Genomic DNA, 25,461 nt, shown 5'->3' on the forward strand with positions numbered 1-25,461 from the left:
CCTTCACCCAAAGCCTTATGCTAGACCTGCCTTCCTTACTCAAGTTTCCTCCCTATTGTGTGTGTATGTGTGTGTGTGTGTGTGCATGTGTGTGTGTTTAGAGATAGGGTCTCTCTCTGTTGCCCAGAATGAAGTACAGTTGCACGATTACAGCTCAATGCAGCTTAAACCTACCAGGTTCAAGTTATCCTCCCACCTCAGTCTCCTCAGTAACTAGAATCACAGGCACACGCCACTATATATGGCTAATTTTTAAATTTTTTTGTAGAAATGGGGTTTCCCTGTGTTGCCCAGGCTGATCTTGAACTCCTGAGCTCAAGCAGTCCTTCTGCCTCAGCCTGCCCATGTTGGGATTACAGGCATGAGCCACCATGTTCAGCCTCGTGTGTTTTTCTGTGTAGCAAGAGAGCCTTCAAGCTATGTCCCCTGCTAAGGCAAGAAGGAGACTGAGAATACAGCTGCTTAGCTTACGTGCGTAGCATCACACACAGCACATACGAAGCTCTCAACAAATCATTTTGTTTGACCCAGATCAATCATCATCTCTTACCACTCAGAACCGCTTCCTAACTGGTCTAGCTGCTTCTTCCCTTGCCTTCCTAAAGTCTAAGGCAAAAATTAGATGATGTTTTTTTCTCTAAGGAAACCATTCAGCGGCTTCCTATCTCTCACCCAGAGCAAATGCCAAAGTGCAATGGCTTAGAGGGATCCCTGGATGTAAACTTCATTCCAGCCCATGGGCCTCCTTCTTCCACCCCAGCTCATTCATCTCAGTCCTGCTCAGGGCTTTTCATTTGCTATTTCCTCCACCTGGAGCTCTCTTCCCTAGACCCTCCTGTAGGAGGCAGATGCATAAAGAGTTAAAAATTATAAACTCTTGAAAAAATATAAACAACTAATAGAAGGCACTGGAAAGCTACCAAAAGCAGACAGAAACAGAAGACAATCCAATGGCCTTAAAAGAAGAGAACAACATTGGGTGATATCTATGTTTAAATGGCTTTTCCCCTTGAGGCCACTCCAGAGTCTGCACTGGACACAGCAGCCAGAACTCAAGAAAAAGCTGCAGTCTCACTGCCTTGAAAAGCCAGACGTCAGGAATGCCAAAGCAGTTGGAGATCGTGAAGGGAAATACCAGAACAGAGCGGGTGACAGAGGGAAGAAATCTGCATACATCTCCTCACAAATCCTGCGCTTACCCCGGAACAGTAGATGCTTGAGGGAAGTCCAAGTAGTCTGGCAGAAACAAACAGGTGAAAGGCTGAAAAAGCTACCAAATATTTCATAAGCCATCCATCATTAAAAAGTCAAGGTCTGGAGTTTTAATTCTGACATGGTGAAGGGGCTTGGTAAATATTTTGAGCTTTGCATCAAAACCCCTGAAGGAAGACACCTTCAAGTGCAGGTAAGACTTAGGATTACAATTTTACACTAAGATGAAGTGCAAAATTGAAACAGAGATTCCCTAACAAAGTGTACAAACAAACTTTCCCAAGTTCAAGGTAGTCAGTCAGTAGGTGCAAAAATTAATCTAGAACAAAAGTCTTAACTTTTCAAGAGGAAGATAACAGAATTCAGAATCTTTGCAACATATTAACACAATGAAAAATACTAGATATACAAAGAAACATAAAAATGTGACCCATAATCAAAAGAAAACTCAGGCAACAGAAACAGATTTTGAGATAACCCAAATGTTTGAATATGGAAACAAGAACTTTAAAAAAAGTTATAATAAATATTTTCAAGAACCTCAAGGGAAGAGAGTCCTAATAGGGGAATATGAAGAGAAAATTTTAAACTATAAAAAAGCATCAAACAAAATTCTGCAATTGAAAGGTAAAATATTTGAAATGAAAAATTCACTGAATGGTCTTAACAGCAAATGGAAATGTCAAGGGGGAAAAAGGGACCATTCAACTTGAAGAAAGAGCAATAATACCTGAAAAGAAGTCACAGTATTTATCCAATCTGAAGAAATGAGAGGAGAAAAAAAGATTAAAACAAAATAACAGAATTACATTCAAATGTGCAAAAATATCAAGTGATCTAATCTACGTGTAATCGGGGTGAGAAGAATAAGGCAAAAACAGTATTTGAACAAATAATGGACAAAATTCCCCTCAATTTGGGAAAAAAACAACATGCTGATCAAAAAATTTTCATAAACTCTATCGAGGCAGGTGGATCACTTGAGGCCAGGAGTTCGAGACCAGCCTGGTCAACATGGTGAAACCCCATCTCTACTAAAAATGCCAAAAAAAAAAAAAAAAAAAAAAAAAGCCAGGAATAGTAATGCACACCTGTAATCCCAGCTACTTGGGAGGCTGAGGCAGGAGAATCGCTTGAACCTGGGAGGCAGAGGTTGCAGTGAGCCAAGATTGCAGCAATGCACTCCAGCCTGGGCAACAGAGCAAGACTCCGTCTCAAAAGAAAAAAAGAAAAAAGAAAAAGATAATCAAACTGAATAAAACACCAAGATCCAACTGAATGCAATCGACAAGGATGCATTTAAAATATAAATACCAAATTAGGTTGAAAGTAATAGGATAAAAAACATATATATGCTGCAAAAAAAGTACGCATAAAAAAGCTCGTATGGCTACACTGATATTGGACAAAGTAAGCTTCAAGGCAGAGACTATGATCAGAGGTTTAAACATGCTGTTTCATGATGATAATCAAGAAGACATACAAATCATAAATATGTGTGCATTTAAATGCAAAGTTTGAAAACAGATGACACAAAAACTAGACAGAGCTAAAAGAAGAAATTGGTAAATCCACAATTGTGGTTAAAGAATAAACATGCCTGTGGATAAAGAATAAACATGTCTCTCTCAGAACTCAGAGAATCTCTGAATAAAACAAAATCCAGTACAGATACTGTAGATGTGAACATATTACTGAATAAATTAATCCAATTGATATTTTTAGAACACTATATCCAAAAACTGTACAATGCACATTTTCAAGTACACAAGATGTATTCATAAACATAGACCATATGCCATGATAATTAAAATAAATCCTAATAAACATCTAAATATTAAATTCTTTTTAAATTTTTTTAATTGACAACCATTTTACATATTCATAGAGCACACAGTGATGCTTCAAGACATATAATGTATATAGTGATCATATAAGGGTCAACAATAGAATAAAGTTAGAACTTGACAAAAAGATATCTAGAAAACACATATAATTGAAAATTAAACAATATACTTCTAAAACATCAGGGATATAAAAAAAATCACAAGAAAATTTTCAAAGCATTTGTAATGTTATATTAATAAAAACACAACATAGCATAATCCATGGATGCAGCACAAATTATACTTAACAGAAAAAATTACAGCTTTAAATGCTTACATTAGAAAATATGAAAAGCTTAAAATCACAAGTTTCCATATTAACAAGCTAGAAAAATAGCAAAGTAAGTAAAAAGAAGAAAAATCAATGAAATAAAAATTGGACTAACAATAGAGAAAATTAACAAAGCCAAAAGCTGGTTCTTTTGAAACATTAATAATATTGATAAACCCAGGAGAGAAATCTTCATGACCTTGGTAGAGATTTCTTACATATAACACCAAAAGCATTATCTATAAAAGCAAAAAATGGATAAATTGGACTTTGTCAATATTAAAAACTTTCGCACTCCAAGACATACTACAAAAACAAAAGAAAAGATAAGCCACAGGCTGGGAGAAAATATTTGCAAACTATATACTGTACTTTATAAAAGAACTGTATCCACAAAAATACAAGGAACACTTGTAACTCAGTAATAAAAAGACAATTCAAGTTTTAAAAGGGGCAAAGGATCTGAATGTTTTTTGAAAAAAGATATATGAGTAGCCAATTAGCACATGGACATGTTCTATATTATTAGTCATTAGAAAAATGCAAATTAAAACCACAGTGAAATACACTGTCACACACACTAGAATGGCTAAAATAAAAATATATAGTAAAAAACAAATGTTGGGGGGATGTAGAGAAATTGGAATCTTCACACACTGATGGCATAAGTATAAGATGCAGTCATTTTAGAATTCAGTCTAGCAGCAATTTGACTCAAACGTATGTATCCAAATGAAGTGAAATATATGTCAACACAAGACTTGTAAGTGAACATTTATGGCAGCATTGTTCATCATCAACTGACAAATGAACAAACTAAATGTGCCATGCAATAAAACACTATGGAGCAATAAAAATGAACAGAATACTGATACATGCCACAAAACGAATGAATCTCTAAAACATTATGCCAAATGAAAGAAGCCAGACACACAAGACCATGTATTGTATTATTTCATTTGTATGGAATGTCTAGAAAATGCAAATCAATTGGAACAGTGACTTGTTTTGGTTATCTAGAGTTGGGGGTAGGAACAGAGAGTGACAGCAAATGGACATAAGGGATTTTAAGGGTGATAGAAATATTCTAATATTGGATTGTGGTAATAGTGGTATAACTATGTGATTTTATTTTTTAAAAAAATCACTGAACAACATGCTTAAAATAATTTTATGTAATGCAAATTATACCTCAAATAAAGCTGCTAAAAATATTGTCAACTCCCTAGCAAGACTAGTTAAGAGAAAAATTCTAAAATAACAATTCAGAAATGAAAAATGGTATCATGGCAGAGCCTACAGATATTAAAAAGATAATATGGAAACACTATAAATAACTCTATGCCCATAAATTCAAAAATTTAGGTAAACAAATTCCTTGAAAAATTAACAAAACTGACACAAGAAGAAATAGAAAATTTCAGTCGCCCTATATTTATTAAATAAATTAAAGTTATAATAATTTTTAAAACCGTCTGCAAAGAAAATTGACAGGCCCAAAGGGTTTAATTGGTGAATTCTACCAAAAACATAAGAAAAAAAATACCAAAACTACACAAACTCTTTCAGAGCACAGAGGAGGAAGGAACACTTTCCAATTCATCTTGAGGCCAGTAGATAACCCTTATACTTAAATCTTAACAAAAATATTACAAGAAAAGAAAATTACCACAATTTTTTATCATGAACATAGACTAAAAAATCCTTAACAAAATATTATCAAATTGGCTGGGCACAGTGGCTCACGCCTGTAATCCCAGCACTTTGGGAGGCCAAGGCGGGTAGATCACCTGAGGTCAGGCGAAGCCTGGCCAACATGGGGAAACCCCATCTCTACTAAAAATACTATAATTAGCCAGGCACGGTGATGGGCACTTGGAATCTCAGCTAACTGGGAGGCTGAGGCAGCAGAATCGCTTGAACCCGGGAGGCAGAGTTTGCAGTGAGCTGAGATCATGCCTCTGCACTCCAGCCTGGGTGACAAAACTCTATCTCAATAATAATAATAATAATAATAATAATAATAATAATAGTCAAATTGTATCTAGAAATATACAAAAAGGATAATGCATGATGACCAAGTAATGCTCATCTGAGAACTGCAAGGTGAGTTTAACATTTGAAAATCAACAAATTTCTTTTACCATATTATTAATAACAGAACAAAGGAGAAAACCCGTATAATCAATAGAAGCTGAAAAGTATCAGAAAAAGTCAATACCCATTCTTGATAAACTAGGAATATAAGGGAACTTCCTCAATCTGATAAAAAGCATGTAAGAATATCTACACCCAAGATAATACATGTGATAAAATAGTAAAAACTTTCCTTCTAATACTAAGAATGAGGCAGAGATGTCTGTTTTCACCTCTTCTGTTCATCATTGTACTGGAACCTCTGGCCAGGGCAATAAGACAAGAACAAGAAAAAAATACATAAAATTGGGAAGTAAGAAGTAAACTTTTTATTTCTAGACAATGTAATGGCTTACACAAAATCTCCTGATGAATTTAAAAACCAAATACTAGAAGCAGTAGTGACTTTAGCAAGGTTGCTAGATACAAAGTTAATATACAAAAATCAATATTGCTATGTACTAGAAGCAGCGAACTGGAAAATGATTTTTTTAAAAATTCCATTTATAATAGCATCAAAAACAAATTAATAATAAAAGTAATTACAGTTGTACCAGACCTCCACTAAGAAAACACAAAACACCTGAATACATGGAAAGATGTAATACATTTATGGATTGAAAGACTTAATATTAAGATACCAACATTCCACAAATTGATAGAGTCAATACAATCCCAATCAAAACCCCACAGGCTTTTTTAATTGACAGGGTGGTTCTCAATTTATATGGAAACCCAAAGGACCTAGAACAGGTGAAAGATGCTTGAAAAGAAATACAAATTTGAAGGACTCATACTCCTTAATTTAAATCCTTACTATAAAGCTACAGTAGTCAAGACAGTGTGGTAATTGCACAAAGGTAGAAAAATTGGTCAATGGATCAGAGCAGATAATGCAATAATGGACCCACACATTCATGGCCAACTGATTTTTGATAAAGTTTCCAAAATAATTGAATGGGGGAAGTATAGTTGAAAATAATAAATGGAACTGAAACAACTAGATACACATATGGAAAAACAATGACTCTCAATTCTTTTTCTTCTTTTATTTTATTTTTATTTTAATTTTGAGATGGAATCTCGCTCTGTCGCCCAGGCTGGAATGCAGTGGTGTAATCTCAGCTCACTGCAACCTCCGCCTCCCAGGTCCAAGCAATTCTCCTGCCTCAGCCTCCTGAATACCTGGGATTACAGGCATGCACCACCATGCCCAGCGAATTTTTGTATTTTTAGTAGAGATGGGGTTTCACCATGTTGGTCAGGCTGGTCTTGAACTCCTGACCTCATGATCCACCTGCCTCAGCCTCCCAAAGTGCTGGGATTACAGGTGTGAGCCACTGCACCCGACCAGAATCTCAATTCTTAACTCTCCTACATGAGAATTAATTCAACATGGATCAAAGACCTTAAACATAAAAGTCAAAACTCAAGCTAATAAAAGGAAATAGAGAATATCTCACAACCCCAAGGCAGGCAAGGATTTCTTAGGACACAGAAAGCATTAACAACAACAAAAAAATGATAATTAGGTATTTATCAAAATAAAACCTTCTGCTTATCAAAAGGCACCATTAAAGAAGTGAAAGGGCAACTCAAAAACTGGAAGAAAAATTTGAAATAAATAAATATAGACACAGGATGTAGATATATAGATATCTGACAAAGGACTTACGACCAGAAATCAGTTTTTTAAATGGGCAAAATACTTGAACAGTCTGTTTACAAAAGTTGATATACAAATGGCAGTAAACTCATGAAAATACATTCAGCATCATTAGTGATCAGGAAGACACAGAGTAAAACCACAGTGAGATACCATTTCATACCTAATAGAATAAATATAGTCAAAAGTCTGACAACGCTGTTGGAGAGGATGTAGAGTAACCAGAACTCTCAAACATTCCTGGTAGAAGTATAAATGGTACAATCACAATGAAAAGCTGTTCGCCAGTTTTCATAAATTTAAACCTATATCTACCCACCCCCTCCAGGACCTAGCAGTTATACTCCTAGCTATTTATCCAAGAGAAATAAAAATCTAGATCTACACAGATTTTCACATGAATGCTCATAGCTTTATCCATAATGACCAAAAGCTATAAATAGTCCAAATTCCCAACAAGAAAATGAATTATGTATTCATAAAATGGAATAGTTTTATGATACATAATAAAGCATATACTTAATATGCATACATTTATTAAACATCACATAGCATCATTTATAAACATCATTGAATAACACACATAAGATCTGTGCATTTCACTCTATGTAAATTTTACCTGTATTTAAAAAGAAAAGCTAGTTGGGCAAAGTATCAGTCAGGAATAGCTTGATTATGTGGTGGTAACAAATAGCCCCCAAACCATAGTGCCTTAAGTAGGAGTCAGTGTGCTGGTCAACTGCAGCCTGCTGCCTGTTTGTGTAAATAAAAGTTGATTGGAACATAGTCATGCCCATGTGTGCACATATTTCCTATGGCTGTTTTCCCACTACAGGGACAGAGTTGAGTTATTGTGACACAGACTGTATGGTCCATAAACGAAAAGCCTAAAATATTTTCTATCTGGGGCTTTACAGAAAAAGTGTGCTGACCTCTGACTTAAAAACCGTAACAGTTTATTTCTCACTCCTGCTCCACGTTAATCAAGAGTCAGCTGGGAGTTCTGCCCCATGTCATCTGCACTGCAGGACCCAGCTGATGGAGCCAACTCTATCTGGAACGATACTAGTCACTATGACAGAGGGAAAAGAGTAAGCTCGGAAAGATCTTTCAGCAATAACTTAGCGATATGGTTGCAAAGTAACATATCACTTTTTTTACAACTCCTGGACCAGAACTATTCATGTGAACCCATTCACACAAGGGGACCAGAAAATACAAACCTACCATTTGTTTATACATGTGCCTGAAAGTGGAGAACTGGGATATTTGCCAAACAGCACTAATGACTACCACAATTAAACTGAGAATCAATCAGTCCAGGTGTTCATTTCCAACAAACATGCATAACCCTGCTGAAATATTGCCCTACTGGGTAGAAGTCTGAATCATAAAAATTCCTGAAAGTTGCCCCTAACCCTTCCCTTTGGCTCCCATCTCACTTGTTAGAACAACCCAGTACACTGCTTTCCTAATGGATCTAGACTGGAAATCTGACTAACCATCACCTTCACAGTGAATATCCTTCAACAGGGCCCTCCTGTCCTCAAGAAAAACTCAAGCCTCTGTGACCAGACTCCGCCAGCTACTGCAGCCTCCTCTCTCTCTGCCACCAGCTCAATTGTGCCAGGCTCAAAGAAGATGCAATATAGCTTATAAAGAGCCAGGCACATCATACTGTTTCTGAATGCTATCCCTTTGCTCCCGTGGTTTTCCCTGTGTGGAATACTCTCTCTTATTATTCTCACCCTTTCAGACTCAGGACAGTCATTCTCTTGTCCACAGAGCCTTTCATGACCACCAGCATGCTATTGCACCAGACCCAAACTATCAAACTACCCCAACCGCTGCTATCAGACTGGAACCAAAGTACCAAGTCACAGGACTTCAACCCATCAGGTTAAATGACCTCTAACTTATATAGCACTCACCAGGTGCCGGGCAGTTTTCTAAGCACTTTTCATATATCAACTCATGTAGTCCTCATAACAACCTACAAGCAGATATTATTGCCATTTTTTCTCTTGTGGATAAGGACACAGAGGTATATGAACATTAATTAATTTGTACAAGCTCCCATAAGTGATAAGTTGCAGAGCTGGGCTATGACCCCAGGTTGGCTAGTGGTCTCTGAGGCATACTCTTAAATCACCCTGCTATTCACCACTACAGGCACACAGGTCTCCTTCTCTTTGGGAATGTAAGGTGTTCAATGGTTTAAAAAAAATATGCCAGTTGGATGCGGTGGCTCACACCTTTAATTCCAGCACTTTGGGAGGCCAAGGCAGGCAGATCACGAGGTCAGGAGATCGAGACCAGCCTGGCCAACATGGTGAAACCCCATCTCTACTAAAAACACAAAAATTAGCCAGGCGTGGTGGTGCACACCTGTAATCCCAGCTACTCAGGAGGCTGAGGCAGGGGACTCACTTGAACCTGGGAGGTGGAGGTTGCAGTGAGCCAAGATCACACCACTGCACTCCAGCCTGGGCAACAGAGTGAGACTCCATCTCAAACAAACAAACAAACAAACAAAAACACCAGTACCTCACTTCTCTCTGTAACCCCAAGCCCTGGAACATAGTCATTTAGGCAATAGCAGCTGCTCAACTGGGGTTAGCTCAGATAAAATAAATAAGATCCTGGAATCCCAAAATCAGCTTTTCAACTAAACAAAGTCCTCTTGACCAGTGACATTTAGGAAGTGGTCAGATTATTACCATATATACCTTTTTCCTGAATCCCAGCCATTCCTCCAGGGCTGATGACAAACCTGGTGATGAAGAGGCAGGAAGGGCCTGAATTATTTAGAAAGATCCTTAGAAATGAGCTACTGTAAGTTGGGACAAGCATAACCAATCATTCCGAAATGTTTAGAAAATCCTGAATATCTGGGAATGTGAGAATTTGACTTTTCTGTGGAGAAAACAGTACAAAGCTTTCCAGAAGTTTTTCTCCCCAACACAATTATGCTTTAAATTGTTAATAGGTATAATTATGGAAGATGGCATTGTTGGCTTGTAATTTTTCCTATTCCCCTTGGTATTTATTGATGATAAATGACTTTATTTAAAAATAATGATAATTACCTTGTTTGGTTGTATATCAATATAGTTTCAGTTTTTTTCTTTATTACTGCTTATGGAATTTTATGGATTAACAACATTTAGTTCTTTTATTGGTTTATATTCTCTTGATGGTATAACAAGGGGGTGGAATTAACAATAATTTTATCCCTTCATTTCCTGAGCCCTCCAACCCCACCCCAACTCTTTTAAGAAAGCACTCTAGTACGCTATTCACATGCAGCTACAGGAGGGTATAATTTTTACTACTACATAATTAGAACAATTAGCTGCATACCCCAAAACTCTCCTCTAAGGGCCAGTGCCTCACCAAACAGTGAAAAGTGGGATGCTCTGTCCCCACCCTGCACTGCACAGAATTAGCCCCCATAGCTCGGAATGAAGCCCCTTCTGCTGAGACCAGAGTTTTAAACCTGTTACATTAACTGCAAGAGGAGCAAATAGACAAATAGTTGATCTCAGTGTTCCCCAGAAGAAAACCCCATTTGGTTTCAGAAATATTTGCAAGAACCATCACAACGAAAGTCACCTTCCCCACAGAGGATATCACAGTTCTTAGATAGCTCCTGTCCTAGAGTAACTCCCCTTGGACCTGGTTTGAGTTTTCTCTGGAGACTCACAGCCCTTGAAATGCTAAGAAGACTACATATCTCTTTGTTTATCAACAGCTCTCCACTGGAGAATAGATTGGTTCACGTTCTCCACAAAACATATGCCAAATCTGATCAATCACCCAAATATAAGTTGTCCATGATTCTTTGAAAACTGCATTTGCTTTTCATAAGAAAGTGAAGTCCGAGCTTGGTACCAAGAAGAGGAGCAGCATAAGCTCTTGTGATACTTTATGTTTATGTCATATAGTTAGGAAGGAGAGGAATACAAGGAAAAGAACATCACATTTGGACTCAGACCCCATCTATCCAACCTGGGGTCATGTTCTTAACTTCATTGAATCCCACCTCTCTTTCCACAAAAATAATTTTAGCAACATCTGCAATTCAGGCTTGTGGCAAGGACTCAATGGGTTAAATGTCTAGCACATAATTGTTGTTTATATCATCTAATTTTCCTTTCTTCTAGACCAGTAGTTCTCAATTGGGAGTGATTCTGCCCTGCACCCAGAGACATTTAGCAAGGTCCAGAGACATTTTTTGTGATCATAACTTGAGGAGGATCATGCAACTGGGACATAGTGGGTAGCCAAGGATGTGACTCAATACCCTACAATGCACAGGACGGCCCCCACAGCACAGAATTAGCCAGCCAAAAATGTCAATAGGGCCAAAATTAAGAAATCTTGTTCTACGCCAGGTGCAGTGGCTCACATCTCTAATCCCAGCACTTTGGGAGGCCAAGGTGAGTAGATCATGAGGTCAGGAGATCGAGACCATCCTGGCTAACACGGTGAAACTCTGCCTCTACAAAAAATACAAAAAAATTAGTCGGGCATGGTGTTGGGTGCCTGTAGTTCCAGTTACTTGGGAGGCTGAGGCAGGAGAATGGCATGAACTCTGGAGGTGGAGCTGGCAGTGAGCCAAGATCATGCCACTGCACTCTAGCCTGGGCAACACAGTGAGACTCTGTCTCAATAAAAAAAAAAGAAAAGAAAAGAAAAAAGAAAAAAAGAAATATTGTTCTAGACTAGTATTAAAATAATTCTTCCATTATGATTGTTTTTTCTCCATAGCTTCTGCCTCTTTAAATGAGCGAAGATTTACTGAAAATCTACCTGTTCAAAGTTCTGTGCTAGGCATATCCTTAACCATCTCATATATTTGGTTGCCTGCTGCCATTTTCCCAAAGCCACTCACATCTTCAGTTATTGTCCATCCCTATCAATATCAAGCCTCAGCTTCTCTTTTCTTCTTTATGCTGCTCTCAGAGGTCCTGAAACCAGACATGCTGTGTGTCAGAGCAAAGACCTGTATTAATCAACAATTCCAAATATAGCAAAGCAGTTTGAAAATCAAAGAATGGGCCTTGGGGACATCAATATTTGCATGTTCATAATAAATACTTAACTACACATCTGTGCAATGTTCAATATAGTTGGGAGAGAAAAAGAACATTTATGTTGATTTCTGTCAAGTTCCACAACTAAAGCATCTGATGTGCTAAAGAAACGTAACCGAATTGTCATAAAGATGATTTTAAATATACTTGTAATATACACTTACGAATTAGAGACATTCCTGGTTTACTCTGGGATTTTTCTCACCATCAATTAGCTTACACACCTACCCATGGGGTCAGTGAAATGAATAATTTTCCAGTTTGTACATTAAACGTCCATTGCTTTCCTGTCTGACTCTGCTCACCTCTACAACTCATATCGATCCTACATGTAATGTTCAAGGCCCAGTTTCATGTTTTCATTCTTCTCACTGTATGTTGCACACATGTATGTCTTTCCACGAGCAGAAGCCCCTGCTAAATATTTATTGTGGGTTTACAACCTGCCAGGTTCTGCTGTATGTACTATGTAGTCACAATCTCATTTCATTGTCACAAAACCCTATAGGGGCAGATGGCATCCCCCACTCCCATTTTACAGGGAAAAAAATATTGACACTTACAGAGGTTAAGTAAGTTGGCCAAAGTCACACAGCTAGAAGTGTCTGAATGAGTGTTCATACCCTGTGTGTCTGATTCTAAAATCCATGCTCATCACCACTACACTACATTAGTAGGAAACAGACCAGACATCTGGTGAGTGTTCTTTATAAAGAGTTAAGCAGAGGGCACATACCCTCTGACCTGGCAAATCTACCTCAAAGAAGCTATTGTCCACAAATGCTGGTTCATGTGCAGAAACACAAATGTAAAAATATGTTGACTGTTGCATAATTTGAAAAGGAGACAAGAGTTAACAACCTATATAGGGGAAGCAGATCCAGTCTATGGAATACAAAGTGGGGAGAACGTAGCAAAGAGTGTTTTCTTATCCATTATCACTTTCCCTTCTTCTTTAATAAAAGGACTGTGATTTTATTCTGTGTGGCAATGCACCAGGTAAAAACTACATTCACTCGCCTGTCTTACAGCCAGGAACAGCTGTGTCTTGCAAATGGTTAACAAACAGCTCTCTCTTACACCCGTTTCTCTTGGGTAAAAACTATGGCCAATTTCAAGCTACCAAACTCAAGTCAACGGGCTTGCAAAAACTCTGGCGAATGTAACAACTGGCGTTCATGACCTAGGGTGAGCTGGCTTTAGCACATGACTGGCTAGTGCTGAGCAATGTAAACAAATTAGTCCCTGCATAAAAATGGGACGGACAACTAGCTAGCATGTGCTTTTTCTTTTCCTCTCGCCTTCTTCTTCCTTCCTGCTTAAAACTTGGATGATATGACTGGAACTCCAGCAGTTACCTTGTATCATGAAGTATCTTAGAAAATGAAAGCCACAGCTAAGGATGTTGATACAGAAAGACAGGAGAAGCCTTGTCTCTGTTGACCTCAGGAAGCTAACACAAGAGGCTGGATCTGCTCCTTTTTGTAAAAGAAACTAAAACTCCCATTTTAAGCCACTGTTATTTTGATTTTCTTGTTTCCGAGACAGAGTCTCGCTCTGTTGCCAGGCTGGAGTGGAGTGGCACTATCTCAGCTCACTGCAACCTCCGCCTCCTGGGTTCAAGCGATTCTCCTGCCTCAGCCTCCCAAGTAGCTGGGATAACAGGCGTCCACAACTGCACCCAGCTAATTTTTGTATTTTTAGTAGAGATGGGGTTTCACCATGTTGGCCAGGATGGTCTCGATCTCTTGACCTCATGATCCACCTACCTCGGCCTCCTAAAGTGCTGGGATTACAGGCGTGAGCCACCACACCTGGCCTGTTTGTTTGCTTGTCTGTTTGTTTGTTTGTTTTAAAGACAGCGTCTCACTCTGTAGCCTAGGCTGGAGTGCAGCTGCACAATGTTGGCTCACTGCAACTTCCACCTCCTGGGTTCAAGCCATTCTTCTGTCTCAGCCTCCTAAGTAGCTGGGACTACAAGTGTGCACCACCATGCCTAGCTAATTTTTGTATTTTTTGGTAGAGACAGGGTTTCACCATGTTGGTCAGGCTGGTCTCGAACTCCTGACCTCAAGTGATCCACCCACCTCAGCTTTCCAAAGTGCTGGGATTACAGGCGCAAGCCACCGCGCCCACCTGTTATTTTGGTTTTCTATTACACACTACTTAAAACAGAGACCTTCAGACTTTGCTACAACATTTCTATTACTTGTATCTGTTATAATAAAAATGTTTTGTTCCAGTATTATTTACAAAATTTAAAAGGCAAAGATGTTTACGGGTCAAGGGGTTGGGCCCTTGAATTTGGCAATAGTATCCACAAGTCATGAGGGCAGGGGGTCTGAGGGAGACAAAGAGAAATGACAGGCCTGGCACACAAATCAACACCGCGGGTATGTCCTGACAGTGAAAGGGATAGACTGGAATCCAACCAAGTTCACCAATTGCCAAAAAGATTTCTGGCCAAATAAGATTCAGGCGCCTCCTGAGATAAGCCTTAGGTGAAACATACAAAAAGTAATGGGGAAAGCACAGGCTATGCCGCCAGGCTGACGTCTCCAACCCAGGAAACACCCAGAAAGCCTGACAATGGGGAGGGAAAGCAGCAGGACTTCAGCCCCCTGCCCAGGTAGCAGGGGCTCCCTGATTAAGGTGTCCCAATTAAGGGGACCCCAGAGACGGTATCAAAGAAGTACAAAACAGAATATCGAACCACCACCAAGCATGCGGAAGAGCCGGAAAAGATGGAGACACACAAGTCTATAGACCCCAGTGCACTATCAGAGAGAGCTGCAAACAGCAACATGGTGGTTAAGTCCTTGGGGACAGCGCAGACAAATCTAGTGGGGGCTTCATTCACATTCCCCAAGGTGGTCATAAACACTACACTGAGAGAGACACACTGTAAAATCAATTGTGTGATTCCTCTGCCTTTTCTCACACAAAATTACTGCCAAGTCCATTTAGGATTCATCCTTGTGGACCAGGTCAAGTCACTAGGCTTTTAGTACATCCTGTGTGCCCAAAAGTAGTCTGTGTGCTATGCAAGAGATATTAAGCATAGGTCCCTATTCTTTTTTTTTTTTTGAGACGGAGTCTCGCTCTGTCGCCCAGGCTGGAGTGCAGTGGCCGGATCTCAGCTCACAGCAAGCTCCGCCTCCCGGGTTTACGCCATTCTCCTGCCTCAGCCTCCCGAGTAGCTGGGACTACAGGCGCCAGCCACCTCGCCCGGCTAGCTTTTTTTGTATTTTTTAGTAGAGACGGGGTTTCACCGTGTTAGCCAGGATGGTCTCAAACTCCTGACCTCGTGATTCGCCCGTCTCGGCCTCCCAAAGTGCTGGGATTACAGGCTTGAGCCACCGCGCCCGGCCAGGTCCCTATTCTTAAAGATGCTGTAACTTGAAAGGAAAACGAATTTCGCATAGATAAAAATATCTAGAGAATCGCCCTGTATGTTCAAGCATTGGATGCATATTCAAACCTTGATGTTTATGAATTCAGAGAAGAAAAACAAAATTCTTCCTGGAAAGAAGAAAAACTGCACAGAGAATATGGTCAGGAAGACACGGGTCTTCAGCCAGGCCCTGATACCATTTGAATAGGAAAAAATCAGAAAGAATATATTCCATATAGGAAAATGGCACACAATTGGTACTAAACCAACACATTTCCAATGAACAATAAAAACAGTAAAAAGAAGAAAACTAGAGAGGGGAAAGGATAATAATGGACAGTCATGAGTATTAATCTTGAAAATGAAAAGTAGAAATTGATCATTCTTTCATAGAAAAATGCATCAACAAATACTAGCTAGATACCATTTAGGTGCCTGGATACTTGTTCTGGAGCCCCAAATACCCAACTGTTGGCTCCTGGACAATGGGGAGCCCCTAAAGGCTGAGCAATGGACTCTACCTACTCCTCAGAATTGATGGAAACCCACACTTTTCACACCGCCCTAAATGGGAAGCTGTTATGAAGAAAAGCAGCCCAGAATTTTCTAGACCTCTTCTGCTCATAACTGAAAAAGTAATAACCAACCTGGGAGTAATGAGGCTGCCGCTTGGGCTAAGATATCTCTTTTCCAACATTTCGCATGCAGTGAAATTGAGTCCACTTTGTGTTCCCCTCACAATGTCTAGTGGGTCTTGAACACAGCATGTGCTGTATTTGTCTGTGAATTCTACTCATTATGTAAAAAGGCCCAAGCAGGGTCCAAGCTAGGGTTGGTAAGTTGTCCAAGGTGCCAGAGAATCATAACTTAAGGCTAAGTCCATGACATGTCTTCTCCGGGACGTGGTGGCAGATTTTTCACGATGTTTGATAAAATCGAAGGCAGGGGTACTGGTATTTAACACAGAAAGCAGCACTGGCTTTAAGTTAATGTTTCATATCCAATAAAGAAGGCTAAATATCTATCGTTTTGATAGATTGCTATAAATGAAACATTAGTGGGGCTCTTAAATACCTTGTTTCAGATCTTCATTACCCGAAATTAATCTTGAGCAGAATATCACACCCAGTGTGGACTCCATTAAGTAGCCAGTTAGATAACACAGGCTATGCTTTATCTAATAAGGACGGAATCAGAAACGAATCTAACAGCACAATTTTACCACCCCTGCAGCCCAAGAGCATTGCAAGCCAGAGTGGTAGAGAAAGTTTTCCAGAAATTCTCAAATATAGCCATCATGCCCCTGCAGGAGGACAGCTTCACAGTCTCTTCTCAAAAGCAGCCTGGTGACCATGCTCAGTGTTCACTGTGGCACTACCACAGGGTAGAGACTGGCGAGGTCTTACATCTCTACCCTGGGCCTACCTGGGAATTGGGAGAGCTTTGCTGCCTCCACACCCCTTCAAGGACTTCCACAGAACCATTAGTTTTGGTGAAGGTTTATCTGGAATTGTCTTCTGCCAACTTCTCATTATGCAGGACACCAAAAGCTCAAAATAGCATAAATTCAGAAGACAGGGAAGGAGAGGAGCACAAAGCTCACATACAACCCATCAGCTGAGCTAAAAGCAAGTTGAGGAAAACAAATTCTCATCTCTAAGAATGCAGAGAATGCAAATCTCCAGTAATCTCCAGGAATCCACACAGTTGCATGCCACATGCATGTTACAGAGGCTCCTGCGTGTCCACGCCTCACACCCACAAGCAGCGACTGACGTGAACTTTACCATTACAGAAGGCGCATGGGGAATCTGGCTAGAGAAGACTGTGTTCCTTTAACCTTCACATTCAACACAACAAGTAAAGACTACCCGAAGACCCTACAAAACCTATTTGCTACAATATGGATGATTTTAGAATCATCCTAGCTCGAAATTCCTCCAGCAGGCAAGTTTCTCCAAAATGAAACAAGTATTTCATTCCAGTATACTATTATCATGCATTTCTATATCTACATATGTTTCTTCCTTTGAGACTTTTGACCCACTTGAATGTCATTATCTACCTTTCTTTTCTTTCTTTCTTTTTTTTTTAAGACAGAGTCTGGCTCTGTCTCCCAGGCTGGAGTGCAGTAGCGCGATCTTGGCTCACTGAAAGCTCCGCCTCCCGGGTTCACGCCATTCTCCTGCCTCAGCCTCCCAAGTAGCTGGGACTACAGGCACCTGCCACTACACCCAGCTAATTTTTTGTATTTTTAGTAGAGACGGGGTTTCACCGTGTTAGCCAGGATGGTCTCGATCTCCTGACCTTGTAATCCGCCTGCCTCGGCCTCCCAAAGTGCTGGGATTACAGGTGTGAGCCATCGCGCCTGGCCAGCATTACCTACCTTTCTTAACCAACTAACCATTCACAGTAATCATGGTTAATGTGTACATACCAGGTACTCTTTTACATGCTTTGCTTTGTATATATTAATTCAATCATCCTAACAACACTGTAAGATAACTACTATTACCATCCCTATTTTATAGGTGAGAAAACAAGCTCAGGGAGGCAATTAGCGCGCTTACCTGCAGTCACATGGTCATTAAGTGGAAGATCTGGGATCTGAACTGAGCCATCTGGCTCCACCACTCCTGCTTTTAATCCCAACACTATAATGGATTGGTTTCACTTGTTCACTCCAGAGGTTAATAATATGAACCCAGACACATAATCTAGAGTGTAATGGTAAGAAAAATCAAGTGTCCTTGGCCACATTTCTCTCCCATTCCTTCCACCTCATTCCCTATTTTCAGCATTCAGCAATTAGGTATTTTTTCTGCCCTGCTGAAATATGTTTTTGACATAAAAATGGCCATAAGATATTCCAGCAAATACAGAAGTGACCCAAACGAGGCAATGTATTATTTATTTTGACCATGAGGGTATATCCTTAAGCTTGACATCATGACTGGTTTGGGGCATTTCACTTGATTGAAAGAAAGGGAGAAGATGAACATTTATTGAGCACTTGCTCACCATGTCCCAAGTAATGTGCCTGGTGCTCTCACCTAGGTTGCTCTGTTTAATACCAAAAGCAAACCCACCCAAGGTAACTAATGAAATCCCATTTTTAGAGACAAAGAAACAGACTAAAAAAGGTTAATACTTACTGATCATGGTCAAGGAGACTCACTTTGGAGGGATGGCACGTGGATTCAAGCCAAAACCTCATCTAAAGCTGAGGCTATTTCTACAACAGCATGCTAGGTAGTAGATAACCTATCCTATAAAACCAGAAACCATTCTCAGACTATTTTTTTTTTTTTTTTTTTTTTGCCTCTGAGCAGTAAGTCTTTATAGATTTACTGGTTGTTAAATGCTACTGACTCTAGGCTAATTCCCAAATTAACTAGATTCCTTTTGGAGCTTGTAAAATGTGCTACACATTCGACTTCTGAATTTAGCATGCAAGATGATGACCATAGCAATAAGAATGGTGCAACTTTCTTGTTAGAACAATGCATGCCTAAAAGCCTCCTTTTAATTTCTACCTTCTTTTATGAGGACTATGTGATCGAGGACACACCTAGGATACTGCATATTAATTTCAACACAGCTAATACCCAAAATGTCCCACCAATTTACTCTTCACTGACAATGTTAAAAGAAAATGATTTATGCAGATCAATCATCTCGCTCATCAAGTCCTACCCTGACAGCCAGCCTTCATCATTGCTATTTAAAAGGCACTGCTGACAGAAAAGACCGACTCTTTGATTAAGGGCCCTGTCTGGCTAACCTTTTATTTGAAGAATGATTGCCGCTGAGTGACAAATACTTTTCCATTCATTTCAAGGCAAAGATATTGACATTCAAATTCTTGATGGCTACACTGAGCAGATGCCACTGTTGGCAAGAGGCATGAGAGCAACAGCAGGTACTCCACGGCTCTGGGGGCAAGGGAAAAAGAATAAAACTAAAACACATGCACGCCGGCGCTGGCTAAAGGTTCTCAACAAGTAAAAGTTGCGGGTCTCTCAGCCAGATCCTTTCTTCAACAGTCAGCAAAAGGCATCTGCTTGCAGTTTTGCCCCAGTCTCCTTCTCACAAGTGCCTGGCTTTATGTTGACGCTATTTGAAACTGCATGGGCAGCGAGGACTAGAAGTCAAAAGGAGCTCAGAACATGCTGTTCCCAACCCAAGGGAAAAACATCTCTCTGTCCGGAATCGCAGCATCCAGGCCAACCTCGGATTGAAAGTACTGGCCCCCTTTCCGCTTCACGGGCCCTTAAGTGATTAAATATAAAGTGGAAGAAGCTGGTGAAAACTCGCCCATAAAAAACAAAACAGAAATATTCTATCCCATCTGCTAAAGAGAAAGAAGAAAAAATAATAGTAAAAGGAAGAGGTAAGATTGACAACTAGAGTTAGCAAAAAAGACAAACTGAGCTTACTTTAAAAAGGTGGTTTCTTTAATTCATTTCAGGTGAATTTAGACCTTGGCCCATATCACACACACACACACACACACACACACACACACACCCCATTGCATTCATATCCTCACAGCAGGATTATTTTGCTTGTTTTTATTTCTTAAATGCAAAATACTACCTTAAAGGAAAGTGAGAAAATTATGGATTAAGGAAGGGTATTTGTGACAAAGGCCATCACAAAGCCTCAAGATTAATCATTTCCAGGAACAAAATGAAAATGCCTCAGCGGGTCATCAACAATTCCTTTTAAATCTTGCTGAGATGTGATGTTGGGTCTCACATGCTTCACAAAGGAAAGGGTATCCAAAAAGCTGTAGCTGTGATCCTCGAACACATTCCCCACAGAGGGAGAGGCAGGAGATAGCCAAGACACAGCCAGAACTTTCTCCCCATCACCCCAGGGCCAAACAGGTGACCAGGGCTTCAGAGAGAGAGAGAAAACCTGAGTGTGAATCCAATCTCTACTACTCATCAGCTGGGGGATTTGAAACAAGTTACTTTACCACCTCAATCCTCTGTGAGCTCATCTGCAAAATGGGAGTGGTGAGATTGACCTCGCAGAATTAGTTATGAATATTAAAGAACAGAAGTTAAATAAACCAACTTTCCCAACTTCCTTACCTAAACCTCTTTTTTCCTCCTTTCTTCTCCTCTTCTCCTCTTTGCTCACTAGTTTGCATGTGAATCGAATCGTCCATGAGGGGTATCAGCAAAAAGATTTACAGTTATAGCCCCGCTTCCCTCACTGTGTTACAATGAGAACAAATAAGATAATGTTCACATTAAAGCACTTTATAAATCTTAAATCAATACAGAAATGTTTACTGTTGTTATTGTTGTTCTCCACAAACGGTATACTCTAACTCATTTTGATCTTTTTCCTTATTTTTTTCTCCCATCTATATTTCTCATGGTGAATAATAAATCAATAACCAATTAATTAATCAATAATCATAAGATCATCTCCATTCCTGAGAAATACTAGTGGTTGTTTCTGCAGCTGTCTAAAAGGAGTGCCTGGGAGAAATGATGTTTATTCTATAACAAAAATGTATTGGAGGTTATTATGAGCCAGGCATTGAGACAAGGAGGTGAATGAAAAATGCAAAATTCAGTCAAGTGGAGCAAACAGACAAAGAAATGATTTCAATATTGCTGCACCATATAAGTTAAATACAAAGGCCAATGAGGAGGTCAGTGAGGAAAGGTATGACTACCTGGGGCAATCAGGAAAGATTCTGCCACAGTGATATCAGGGCAAGTCCTCAAAAGGTGGAAAAGAAAGAGTGGGTCACTTTGGAGAAAGAGGATGCCAGGTGCAAAGACGTGGAGGCTCGAGACAGATCACCATGCTCTGGCAGGAACAAGGGGGAAGTTCCAATAATACTAAAGAGTTAAGAATTATTCCTTTAGGTAATGGCAAGTTTGAGCTTGAAATTGCTATCGTATAGCCTGTGGTTTAAAACACACCCCTGACGAAAGGCTGGACACAACAACATTTGCTGGGTACCCACTCTGTGCTAGCAACTGGAGACACAGAGATGAGCAAGACTATCCTGACACACTCCCAGGAAGGGGAGCTGGGGAGACTTGCCTGCTCTCAAGCAACCTCTGAGCAGCTGCCCAGTGAGGGGCAATGAGACCCCACTGGTCCTAGTACCTGCACCTTCTTGTTTGGCCTCAGAACCTGCGTGTCATCCCCAGTCTGCTATCAAGCTTTTTTGCTTGACCCTGCTCTTGCATTTCTATGGACTCTGATGTCAACTATGGATAGCTCACTTTCACCTTCAGAGCCATGTCCTCCAGCTAGTGCTGTCCTTCTTTGACCTGCAGTGATCCTGTGGTCTCCCTGATGGCTCCTGAAAGCATCTCTATCAGCGGGGAGATCTCTGTTCCAGGTCTCTATCCCTTAATCTTGATACTGTACGCAAAGTATGAGTGTAAACATGTGTTCACCAAATCCTGTTTCACTCTCCTTCTCCTGGGCACACAGATGGTAACATTTGACATTCTCCCTTACAGTTAGTTTGAGTTCTAGTCAATATAGCAAAAAAGCGATGTGAGTAACTCCCTGGCCTGGCCTTAAAAACATCACAATACAGGTCTCCCACACTAGCTACTATAACCATGACAATAAACGCAATAACTTAAAACAACAGAAATGTATTATTTCACTTTTATGGGTACAAGAAATCTAAAATCTAGTGTCAGTAGGGTCACATCCCCTCCAAAGGCCCTAGAGGAGAATCTCTCCCTGCCTCTTCCAGTTCCTGGTGGCTCCTGCTTCACCATCTTGCCGCAGCATCACTCCAGTCTCTTCCTGTCTTTGCATGGCATTCTTCCCTCTGGGTGTCTCTGTGTCTAGGTCTCCTTCTCCTTTGTCTTACAAAGTCACCCGTGTTTGGATCTAGGGCCCACTCTAAATCCAGTATGATTTCATCTCGAGATCCTTAAGTAATTGTATCTGCAAAGAATCTATTTCCAAATCAGGTCACACTCTTAGGTTCCAGGTGGACATAAATTTGTGGGGGTAGGGGTTCACTATTCAATTCACTCCCCCTCCCATGCAACCTTGGAGGTCTCATGATGCAGATGGTACAGCCACAAGATGCCAGAGCCTTCATCCAGCCAGATCCCTGAGTGACTACAAGAAGCCAGGCTCCCTCAACACCAACCCTCACTAGGCCTATAAGGTGAGCAAGAAACGAAGCCTCGTGGTGTTAAGCCACTGAGATTTCAGGGTTAATTTGTTACAACAGCAGAGCCTAGCCTGGCTTGGCTACCACTCCAAGCATGATGCCCTAGCTCTGCAATTCCAATACTGTTTATGGGCCCAGGGCTAGCATGCAGTGTTTTTATTTGGCTTCAATTTCTGCTCAAAAGCCCTTTTAGGTTGCTCTTGCTGAGTGTCCCAGGAATTTCTCCCAGAGCTTTGCTTGGCTTGGACATGACTTTGGGAGGTTTCTTGTTTTTCCTGGGTAGTGTAATTAGGCTTTTGCTGATAAATATCACTGTTTTCTCTACTGGTCCCAGAGGAGAATGTGGTGGCCAATGGTAGTTATTTCTTGCTTTTATTGGGGTGGGAGAGAGGGGCAAAAGGGGTCAAATATGAATGTTTTCTAGCTGAATTCATCCAAAACTGAAATGAGAAAAACAGTAGCTAGTGTCCCTTTCTTACAGAAGTGAAAAGCGCACAAGATTTTAGAGTCATGCTGACTTGGGTAAAAATTTCTCAGCTCTGCAAACTTAATAGCTATGATACTTTAAAACATTATTTATCACAGAACCCTAGCTCTCCTACCTTTACAAAAAAAAAGCTTAATACCACCTATTCCAGAGGCTGGCTGGGAAGATGAAATGATACTAGACATACATTTAGCTGGGTGCTCTGATCACAGTCATTCCCAGATAAATGTGAAATTCCCGTATTCCTACAGATAGCCCAACTTATTCCTACTTGGATCCCTTCCCTTCTGGCTCAAGGTAATAGCTAAGTTCTTGTGAAACCATGACCTTCAGCACTGGTCTCAACCATCTCCAAGGCAGAAAGCATCTTCTGCCTTTTCTCTAGTTCATCCTTTTAGATGCTGCTAGTCTATTCCTTGGAAATAGTGACAAGATAGTGAGTAATCTGACTAATCAGGTGAGTGTTGCTCTTAAATATTTCATTAGAGTTCATTTTGATTTTCCAATTTGGTTGAAAGTTCTCTAAAGGTAGGGGCTATGTCTGATCCTACTTCTATAAACCCCACAACTGGCAGCACCATGCCAAGTTGACCACAGGTGCCTCCCCCATCCTCATTGATTGACTATAGAGAAAGCAGAGGATGAAAAGTTTCCATGATTGAGACAGGATCTGGCCTCCAATAACATGGATGTTCACAATTACTGGGAAAGTATCAGTTAGCTAGGAATACTCACAGAGCAGAGGGAAGGTGGCAGAAGTTGAAATACTTAAGAAATAGATGGACAAGGCCAGGCATGGTTGCGCTTGTCCGTAATTCCAGCATTTTAGGAGTATGAGGTGGGCAGATCACTTGAGGCCAGGAGTTCAAGATCATCTTGGCCAACATGGTGGAACCCCATCTCTACTAAAAATACAAAATTAGCCAGGCATGGTGGCGTGCACCTGTAGTCCCACCTACTCGGGAGGCTGAGGTGGGAGAATCACCAGAACCCGGGAGGCAGAGGTTGCAGTGAGCCGAGATCATGCCACTGCACTCCAGCCTGGGTGACAGAGTGAGACCCTGTCTCAAAAAAAGGAAGAAAGAAAGAAAGAAATAGATGGACAAGAGGGAAGATTCGTCTCTACTCTGGGGCTAGGGTGGATCTCCTCAGAAATAAATCAGATTATAATGTGTTTACTGTTTCCCCTGCCACTGGACCAGCTAAACTTACTCTTATAATTGTGTGAATATAGAAATTATATATTATACATCATATAGCATATATGTGCATTATATGTAACTATGCACTATCGGTCTAATACATAAATATATATTTATAGCACCTGCTTTATGCTGGACACTATCCTATATATTAAGTCACATAGGCTTCATCATAACCACAACATGGGTTCTACTGTTACCATCATCTTACAAGGAGGAAACAAACCCAGAGAAACTTGCCCCAAATCACAGACCTAGTGAGTAGCAAGACCAGAATTCAGATCCCAGCAGCCTGGCTAAGGCCAGCACTCTTAACCGCTAGACCACAATGCCTCTCAAGTGGGAGGTGGGAGTGAAGTGAAAAAGCAAGTCCCCAGTCAGGAGGGTACCCAGCAGAGATGGCTCACACACCTAAACAGATTCTGAAGACACAGCCCTCCAACAAAAGCAGCTTGTTGCAGGAGCAGGAGACTGCTCTGCCCCACACAGATGCAATGGGACAGCTCTCTCTGAGAAAAAAGCTAGTGGCAACCCATGCTAGCGATAACAGGAGCCAAACTGAAGCAGCCCCTAAAAGGCTACCTTTGGTCTGAGATGGGAGCAACTCACAGTTAACACCCTGAATAGCAGTGGTATATGATGGCCCAGGGATACACAGCTCTGGCAGATTGAAGACAAAGGAAATGGAAGGGGCTGGGGGGAAGTTCCAGAAAGACTTGTTGGGTCTGCTTTGAGCTTCACATCTTTCATGTTCAAACTGCTGGGGGCAAGAGACAGCCAACTTTCCCACCAGCCCTGCACAGCTCGGCAGCCTGTACCCTGCACTTGTTTACCATCACTGAATAAATCATTTCCGTCTCCCCCAGCCTTGGCTCTGCTCCCTTACAAACAGAGTAAACCGGGCTCCCCACTCAAGGTTGCCATCAAA

General features: G+C 40.6%; 1 protein-coding gene across 5 annotated transcripts in view; it reads right to left on the bottom strand.

Moving 5' to 3' along the window:
• Positions 1-25,461, bottom strand: part of LRMDA (leucine rich melanocyte differentiation associated) — a 1,147,456-nt gene that overhangs the window by 776,225 nt on the left and 345,770 nt on the right. Inside the window, exon 1 of one of the 5 annotated variants that reach the window (XM_030940312.1) lies at positions 19,449-19,708. The exons of the other annotated variants lie outside the window; for them this stretch is intronic. Within the exon in view, the coding sequence (XP_030796172.1) occupies positions 19,449-19,495 (47 nt within the window). The 5' untranslated portion in view covers positions 19,496-19,708. Of the gene's footprint in view, positions 1-19,448; positions 19,709-25,461 lie in introns of those variants that run through there. 5 annotated transcript variants of the gene reach the window in all.

The sequence above is a fragment of the Rhinopithecus roxellana genome, chromosome 11 (genome assembly GCF_007565055.1).
Source record: "Rhinopithecus roxellana isolate Shanxi Qingling chromosome 11, ASM756505v1, whole genome shotgun sequence".
NCBI classification, from domain to species: domain Eukaryota; kingdom Metazoa; phylum Chordata; class Mammalia; order Primates; family Cercopithecidae; genus Rhinopithecus; species Rhinopithecus roxellana.